We start from the raw sequence: 9,529 nt of genomic DNA on the forward strand, positions 1-9,529 counted from the left end.
TAAGAAAAGATTAATCGTTCGCAAATTGTCTAGAAAATGACTGGAAATTATTTATGAAGTAAACTTTTTTGATTGCCTGCAAAAAGGGTTAGTTCCGGGAGATTAGTTACTATGTTTATTTGCAAGTCTAAAGTTTTCGGCCAAAAATATTGTGTAGTTTAGAAGTAACGCACAGGAGAATTGTAGCATACATAACCTCCAAATGCACATACGTTGTTAGCAATATCAAAAAAATTTTTGAAAAAAAAACACAAATAAAGTGTGTGGGGACGTCCGTTAGCATGTTCTTTATTATTTCCCAAATTGTTAAGACAAAATATTAATTATTCTAGAAAAAAAGCCGTCGGAACCTAAAACTGGTAAAATCGATACTAATTCCTAAGCGCTATGCAAATTAATCAGATTTTGCTAAATTAAAAATTTTTTGAATTAAACCAAAAAAAGTGTGTGGGGACGTCCGTTAGCATGGTCGCTATCATGTCCCAAATTTTTAAGACAAAATAGAGACTAAGTATCACATGCCCTTAAGGGTAGTTTACCGTAATATTTATTGTTGAATTTATTACTAAAATAAGATACAGGCATTGATTTAGCTGTTGTTTTCTCTTTACTGAAGACTATTCTGATTAATTGTATTTTTTAATTTGATAAAAATATTGTTCTTTCACGTAGTTGAACTTGTTTTCAGTTTTGTTATCAAAATTACCCCATTTTTATCGTAAGTTGTATTTAAAAATTACGGAGATACATTTTCGACAATAATCATACTTTGTAATCATTTTTAGGATTGATAAAAGATTATTAATATACTCTTTATTGCAAAATTCAGTAGAGGACATGTCAATAGGCCCTTTTTGACAAACGATGTCAATTTTAAATTGAAGAATATTGAAGGCTTATGTTTTGATATTATACCTTTTTGAATCTTTTATCTTGAGATATGGCCTGATTTTGAAGCGATTAGAATTAAAATTATTCAAATGAAGACTTCCATTCTATATATAAACATTGCCAAATTTACTGTTTTTTTCTGGAATTGATTCCATATGTTTTGAATGTAGAAGACTTTCATTTTGACAGCTTCAATTTGGAGTTCAGTTTAGACTGCTTAAAATTAGAAAAATTTTAGCTTTAAAGGCTTGCATTTTCAAATTTTAACGTCCGCAAAATGTTTGAAAGCCGATAAATGACGGAGACTTTTGTTCTTGAGTCACCATTTTAAAACTTTTATTTTTCAAAGTCTTGAATTTAATGTATTTAGTTTGTACAGAAATTTCGTCTGTGATTTGAGTGCCCATCCTGCTAGAGAATGTACTTTAAAAAAAATCGATAAACTAACTAGTCGCTTTTTGCAGATGGATAATCACGGCTGACTGGTAACCGGCGGACTCTCTCGTGGTGGCGCTGGCGTCAAGATGGATCAACTTCAGGCCGCCCTGGACCCCAGGAAGCAGGAACTGTTGGAGGCCCGCTTGCTCGGAGCTCGGCCGTCTGCAGGGTCACAGATCCAGACGGGTCCCCAGTCCTCCGTAAACTCTGGTCAGTCCATTCACAGTTCAGACTCTAACATGAGCACGGGCTCAAACCACAGTGATAAAGAAATAGACCCCAATACTCCCGAGAAAGTTCCTCGGACTCCCTCGGAGCGCAAGAGGAGACGCAAGGCTGACGACTCTGGCGGTGGTTCCGCCTCGACAAAGCTCTCCCGACCGATGATCCCCGACAAGAAAATCAATGACTTCTTCGCTAAGCCTCACCACTCGCCCCAGGCCCCACAACCCCTCGTCGACTTTGCTCTCATGCATCCACCGAGATCTCATCCCCAACTTCCACCCGGCGCTATGGTCAACAAACAAATGCAGACCGAGCTCACTTGCCAACTCATCCAGGAACTCGAGACGCAAGCCTCCTCTGACCTCGAGCTCCACAACAACAAAATCGACGAGCTCAATCGGACCGCCGAGGAGCTCAGGCATCAAGTGGCTAGTCAGAAGAAAGTGATCGAGGAGCAGAAGCTGCATATTAATAAGTGTATAGACGTGGTTAAGAAGCTTCTCCAGGAGAAGTCAAACATTGAGAAGAAGGAGGCCAGACAGAAGTGCATGCAGAATCGACTCAGGCTCGGTCAGTTTGTCACTCAGAGGGTAGGCGCGACGTTTCAGGAGAACTGGACCGACGGCTACGCCTTTCAGGAGCTCGCCAGACGCCAGGAGGAGATTACAACCGAGCGTGAGGAGATTGACCGGCAGAAGAAGTCCCTGCTGAAAAAGAGGCCCTCGAATTCCGAGACAGGAAGGAAGAGAAATCAGGCGCAGTCTGCCCTCCACAATGGCACCGAAGCCACTTTTCTGAAGCCCGACGCAGTGCCTGGCTCATACACATGGCAGGAATACTACGTGGCTGATGAAATTTTGAAATTGCGGCAGAACGCGCTGAAGAAGGAGGACGCGGATCTTCAATTGGAGATGGAGAAACTCGAGCGGGAGCGCAATCTTCACATTCGTGAGCTGAAGCGGATCCACAATGAGGATCAGTCCAGGTTTAACTCGCATCCGGTTCTCAATGAGAGATACCTGCTCTTGATGCTGCTTGGCAAAGGCGGCTTTAGCGAAGTTCACAAGGCCTTTGACCTGAAGGAGCAGCGCTATGTCGCCTGCAAGGTGCATCAACTCAACAAAGACTGGAAGGAGGACAAGAAGGCAAATTATATCAAGCACGCCCTCCGAGAATACAATATTCACAAGGCACTCGATCATCCGCGGGTCGTGAAACTCTACGACGTCTTTGAGATTGACGCAAACTCGTTCTGCACCGTTCTTGAGTACTGCGACGGTCACGATCTCGACTTTTACCTCAAGCAGCACAAGACGATCCCCGAGAGGGAGGCGAGGTCGATTGTGATGCAGGTTGTCTCTGCGCTCAAGTACCTCAACGAAATCAAACCTCCGGTGATCCACTATGATCTAAAACCAGGCAACATTCTTCTAACGGAGGGGAACGTTTGTGGGGAGATAAAGATAACGGACTTTGGACTGAGTAAAGTGATGGACGAGGAGAATTATAATCCGGATCACGGGATGGATTTGACGTCACAGGGTGCGGGAACCTACTGGTATTTGCCGCCCGAGTGTTTTGTCGTGGGTAAAAATCCGCCCAAGATATCGTCGAAGGTTGATGTGTGGAGTGTCGGGGTGATTTTCTATCAGTGTCTCTACGGCAAGAAGCCGTTTGGGCACAATCAGAGCCAGGCGACGATTCTCGAGGAGAATACAATTCTGAAGGCGACGGAGGTGCAGTTTGCGAATAAGCCGACGGTGAGCAATGAGGCGAAGGGATTTATAAGGAGTTGCCTGGCGTACAGAAAGGAGGAGAGGATCGATGTGTTGGCGCTCGCGAAACAGGAGTATCTGCAGCCGCCGACACCGAAACACGGCCGACAGGCGAATAGTCAGCAGCAGTTGCAGCAGCAACAGCAGCAGCAGCTGCAGCAACAGACTTCGTTCACCACTGGGATGTTCAGTGGGATGAACGCATCGAGCAGTTCGTAGTGAATGAGATCAGATCGAGAGAGATAGACACTGGAACTGATTTATTATAAACTGATAACTGAAATGAGAAAGTGAATGACATTGTGTAAAAATGGAATTCATGATATTGTGTAAAAAAAATTGTATGTTTTACATGTTTTATTGCAGAACATGAGTTGTACGAATGAGATGCTTGATTGCAAGTAATGAATGACTAATAAAAGAACCTTGCAAATATTATTATCGTGTCACTTTACGTCGTCTGCTTTAGGTAAAGGATAATGATATTCATTAAAGGTATTTTACTTGTTGTAGGAATGAAATATTTATGAAACTGGGCGAAAACACTATTGTAAAAATTAATAAACGACGCATTCATAGATTATGACGTTTTTTTACTTTCTTTTATTTTGAGCTTTTTTTTTGACGATGGTGAGTTTCGAAACTGTGATTGGAGTGACATTTAGGGTTTGAATTTGTCGAAAGTTTGTAAGAACAGTGTTGAATGTACATTGAAAATGTAGAACAACGTGGATATATTATTCGGAAAAATTGTAGGACAAAAGCGAAAAGAAAAGTTTTGTTACTGGCGACAGTAAGAAAGTGTGTACTAACTTGGATTTGCTTTGTGATACAAAAACAACATTTACTAAGGATGTTACTTATAGTATTTTTTTTATAGAAGTTTTGGATTTCTTCGAATGCTGAAAAGGAATTTTCTTTCTTACGCCATACACTAAAATATTGTATCAGGGTGTGAAAAAATCCATTAATATTTGTCTAGACGAAAACTAAGGGCTTTCAATTACTTTTAAGCGACTCAAAATTTTGCAAGAACTCATCGTTTTTAATTTAGTGCCACGAGAAAATGCTAAAATTAATCGAATCATTTGAGTGGAGAAAAAAAAGGTTGAAATCAGTTCATATCTTGTGTTTGGTTTTTGAGTTTGAAACTTTTAAAAGTACCCTTTTAGCCAAATTATTGTGGCGATTTATTTATAAATAAATTATTAACATCAGAAATTTTCTGCATAAAATTGTAAACTTCCCTTAATTGCATTTTTTATGCTCATTTTTGTATTGTCCACTATTAAAAATTCTCATAATTTTTAATAGTGCATATGCAAAATTTTATGAATTTTCAAATTTAAAATCCAAACATAAGATTTTGCTCGGCAAAAAATGACACGATTAATTTCAGCGTTTTTAATCCGCCCTTTTGTATCTAATTTTTCGATTGTAAAATCGTTTAAATTTCAAGAATAAAGGAACACTTTATTTTTTATTTAATGGAAATGTCATATTGGATAGAATGAATAATGGATGATCAGTATGTAAATTATTTAATAATAAAACAAACACTTAAATGGACTTTTTTTGTATATATTTCTAAAGGATGGAATTAATTTTTGAAATGGCACTCTATTAAATATATAATAAAAAATTCTGAGAAAATTCGGACGTTTTTAAAATTTGTTTATTGACTTTATAATGCATAATTAAAAGAAAAAACGACTTAATTGGAGCTGTCGTATTTCTGACCTACAGATCAAAATGTTGACTTTTAAACATTTTCTTTCAATCTGTAAAAGATCAGGATGTTTCTTAATACCAAAAACTAAGAGGATTCCGTTTCAGCATTTGTAAAAATACAAAAAAAAAAGAGAATGCATGATGTGTGAGGCATTCTAGTGAAGGTTTTGGGAGTGGCAAAAAAAAACACAAAAATGGTTAAAAATTGTTATTATGAGCTATCAGATTAATTCGAAATTATCGAGATTTTAAATGAAAAAAATGTTCATTTTCGTCACTTAACATTTTTATGGCTGAATTGTTCATATTTTAATTTAATATTGATCGTTTATTGATTCTGTAAACTTAAAATTGTACAGTTGTTACTGATATAATGTGCAATTCAACCAAGATTATGTAATTAAAACTTGATTTTTTATAATTGAATAAAACTTCTTCAAAAGTAATGAAATTTTCAGTCAAATAATTTAATTGATTAATTGTCATCGTTGTAATTTGAAGTTATGAAATTTTTCATTCTTCAAAATATGAAAATTGTTCAATTTTTAACTCTTTGCAATTCAAAATTCTTTCATTGTCAACGCTTAAATTATAAATTACATTTTTTTCAGACTTTTTTGTTAAAAATTTAATTTTTCTTGATCTTGTGGTCTCCAACTATCATTTTTTAAATTAAAATTAATATTCAAATCTTTCTGTATAAATAAAAAATTTTTTAAGTTTTAATTTCAAATGCCGCAATTGTCAATGAATTGTTCTAGTTTTATAAGTTGAAAACTGAAGCCATTTTAATCTTAAAACTTTGGGAAAAAATCCTAAGCCATTCAAATTTTTATATTTTTAAATTAAAATCTGAAGATGTAGACAATTTATAATTTGAAACTTTAAAAAATAAATTATCTGCAAATAGAAGTGTTCATAAATAAAAAATTAAAATCAAAACTAATTTTTTTTATTAGAATCTTTTAAAATAGTCAATAACCGTTCAGTTTTGAAATAAATGTATATTTATTTTTAAGAACAAAAATTATTTTTGCCACGCCGAAAACCATCTTTTGAAAATCTATGAATTTCCTTTTTGTATTTCAAAAAATGGGATTTCCTGATTCCAGTAATGATAATAAAGATAATCCATTTAATGGATTTTTTTAAAATCGAGTTTAACGTGTCCAAAAAAATCTGGCAAAATTACTAGTTGAATAATAATTTCAAATGATTCTCTAACTAAGGGATGTTTTTCTGTATCAGAAACTAAATTTTAAAACATTTCATCATTAATGTTTACATTGAAAATTCACTAGAGTCGAGAACGACTAATCATGCAAAATAAGTGATTTTATGAAACTGTAAACGATAAAAAATATCAAATAATTTTTATGTTTTTTCCGGTTTTGATTTTTTGCTTTTTTATTGCCATTTCATTTTTATTCTTTGAGGTTAAAAGAATTATTTAGCATTTTTTTTACCTTAGGGATTAAAATTGAAAGGCGTTTTTTGTTGTTGTTAGAATTTTAAAAGTAAAACAACAAAACCGGCAGTTCCAAAATTATGATAAAATGTTTCCAACACTTAATTATAAACTGAATTCAACTTTTTAAATGTATTGCAATTTATACTTTTGCTTAATTTTGAAAGCTAACGAATTCAAATGCTTTTAATTTTAAAAGTATTGCTCTCTAAATTTAAATGCTTTCAAATTTTTATGCTTGCTAAATGTATACTTGTCAAAATTGATAAATTTCCAAAATTTTGATACTTTCAAATCTAGTAAGCAATAAAATCTGGCACATTACTAAAGTGAATCAAAATATAAAAGCATCCAAATTCGGAAATCCTAAAAAAAAATAATAATCCGAAACTTTACTCCAATCACAGTAATATATTTTTTTTAATATAATTTTTTGAAAGTAGTTGAAATGTGAGATCAAATAAAAAATTGTAACGTCGACGAGCGAAATGTGTTAATAAAACGCCGATGGAGATTTTCGTTAAAGAAATCATGTGATCGAATTGTTTTCCTTTTTTTTTTGTTCTTTTTTAGGGTTATTTCGAGATGCTGAGAATTCTGTGATGGTATTCGAAATTGTCTGTATACTAAAATTACAAGTCCTTTGTAACTAGGAATTATAATAATAATAATATTATTATAATGACTATGATCTATTGTATTGATTTTAAATTCCAAAGCGTAGAGAGTTTGAGGAACCTTGGTATATTTATTATTATCTTTATTATTATTGCTATTTTCCTTGTGATGATGATAATAATAATTATTATTATCTGATTATTAATGTGAAAAAAGCGTTGATTGTGTAACCCAGTTTTTTTAGTTTTGACTGTTGAAACTCAAGAGATCCTTTTTTAGGGTTTTTTTAAGCCTGAAAGCTTTAAATCTTAACAATTCACGAATTGTAAACACTTTTTGAGGATTTATGATAGTAATAAAATTAGATAATGTACTTTAATCTTTTTTGGATGTTAATTCATTTAAAAACGTCTATCAACTTATTATTTATTTTTATTTTTTTTTATCAATGAAAATTGGTTTAGAAATTTGTATTCCTGAGGCTATCGGTATTTAGTACGAAATTTGATGATTTAGTAAAATTAATATGCTTGAAATAAATAAAAAATGAAAGTTATTCATATTCTACATTTTTATTTTCTTGAATGAAATATTTGATCAAATTTAATTTCTGAAGCAAAGTTTATTACAAATTTTGATTTATTTTACATGTTATTTTTTAATTAGTGATTTCAAATTTAATTTATTCTTCTTTAATTCTCGATGTCGAAACTTTTCAACCCGATTTGTCTACAAACAGAATCCAATTTCTCTATTAAAAAATCAAAAATAAATCTGCAAAGTGACATAAGTGAATAAATCGTCGCCTCAGAAAAGAATTGAGACTAAAACAAGGTGAATATATATTATTCATTTTAATAAAACATTTTATTAAATTTGTTTTGGAAGTAGTGGGCAGTTGTTTAAAATTCTACAATATTTTTTTTTATTTTGATTACAACTTTCGAATTTAAAAAGCTTTTTTTAATTTAACGAGTTATTTTTTTGGTAATTTCAATCAATTTTACACTTATTTTTCAAATAAAACTTTAGTGATTAATTAAAATTGACGAATAAGACTATGTTTGTGTAATATTTTCAAATTTATTTATGAATTTTTGTTACTATAAATAGTAAATTTTTTTTAGCTTAAGTCATGTGGTCCATTCAAATGAATACTAAAAGAAATAGCCAATTCCTGTGAAATTAATTATTTCGTAAATAATGTTATTTTACAGATAAAAATATTTTATTAATTCGTGGAAAAATGTTGGAATATCTAGATATATTTTTAAAATATTATTAAAAACATCAAAATACTTCTGAACAATAAATTCAATAGACTAGTAGATTTAAAGAAATATTCATCCATTTGTATATATTGTTTATTTAGTCTTAGTTTCTGTTTTTTAGTAAATCTAAATTGCAACTTATTGAAAAAGTCCTAAGCACTCTTTGTTTTTCGTGGTTAAAATTTAAATTGTTTTTAATCGAAAAATAATTACAATTACAACCAAAATTTTATCAATAAAATAGGATTCAAGCTTTACAAGTTGAATCAGTTTCGAATATTTTAAGCATTGAAAATTTAATTATTTTAATTTTTAAACGTATACAATTAAAGAATTTAAGTTTTAAACATTATAATTAAGAATTGATTATTTAAACGCAATTGAAAATTTTTAGTTTTCAAGTTGAAATGATTAAAAATCAAAACACGCCCAATTAAAAATATCCATCTTTGAAAACTCAGTATTAAACAATTTTTCTAAAAATTCTGACCCTCGTCTAAAATTTACAATAATATAGTATTTTAAATTGAGGAACATTAAAGTTTGACCAATGAAAATACGTTGTAAAATAGGGTGGATCGGGAAAAAGTAAATTTCATGCGATTAATTTCTAATTACTATCTTTTACCTTAGGCGTGTTAAAAATATTAAGAATCGAATTTTCGCTTAAAGTATATGCAAAAATGAATTCTTAAAGTCAACATTTTTTTGTATACATGTACAGAACTATATGCCTAAAGAATTGATTGAAGTGCCTATTTGATATTAAAAATATACCAAAAATTAATTTTTTGCTTCCTAAAATTTATTTTTGAAGTAATTTTCTGCGCGGAATTAAATAAAATTGAAAAAAGTGGACATTTTTCAAATATTAAATAAATACTTACATACATTCTTCAGGTATATAGTTCTACATATAAAAAATTGGTGAATAAGAATTACTTTTTTCATATATTTTACGCTTAAATTCAATTTTTTCCATTTTCAACATGCTTGAGGAGGTATAAAACATATATAATTAAAAATTTGTCATAAGGACAACCGCAGGATTTCGCGGGGAGCGGGTGCTAATCTGAATAATTGCACCCGCTTCCAGCGAAATCGCGGTAAAA

General features: G+C 31.8%; 1 protein-coding gene across 5 annotated transcripts in view; it reads left to right on the forward strand.

Annotated features, from left to right (window-relative positions):
• The window catches only part of LOC117182978 (serine/threonine-protein kinase tousled-like 1), a 25,126-nt gene extending 19,936 nt beyond the window's left edge, over positions 1-5,190 (forward strand). For all 5 annotated transcript variants that reach the window (XM_033376107.1, XM_033376131.1, XM_033376120.1 and 2 more), the window contains one exon: positions 1,356-5,190. In XM_033376107.1, the coding sequence (XP_033231998.1) occupies positions 1,416-3,548 (2,133 nt within the window). In that variant the 5' untranslated portion in view covers positions 1,356-1,415 and the 3' untranslated portion in view covers positions 3,549-5,190. The remainder of the gene's footprint in view (positions 1-1,355) is intronic.
• Positions 5,191-9,529: the final 4,339 nt, after the last annotated feature.

The sequence above is a fragment of the Belonocnema kinseyi genome, chromosome 1 (genome assembly GCF_010883055.1).
Source record: "Belonocnema kinseyi isolate 2016_QV_RU_SX_M_011 chromosome 1, B_treatae_v1, whole genome shotgun sequence".
Taxonomy (NCBI): domain Eukaryota; kingdom Metazoa; phylum Arthropoda; class Insecta; order Hymenoptera; family Cynipidae; genus Belonocnema; species Belonocnema kinseyi.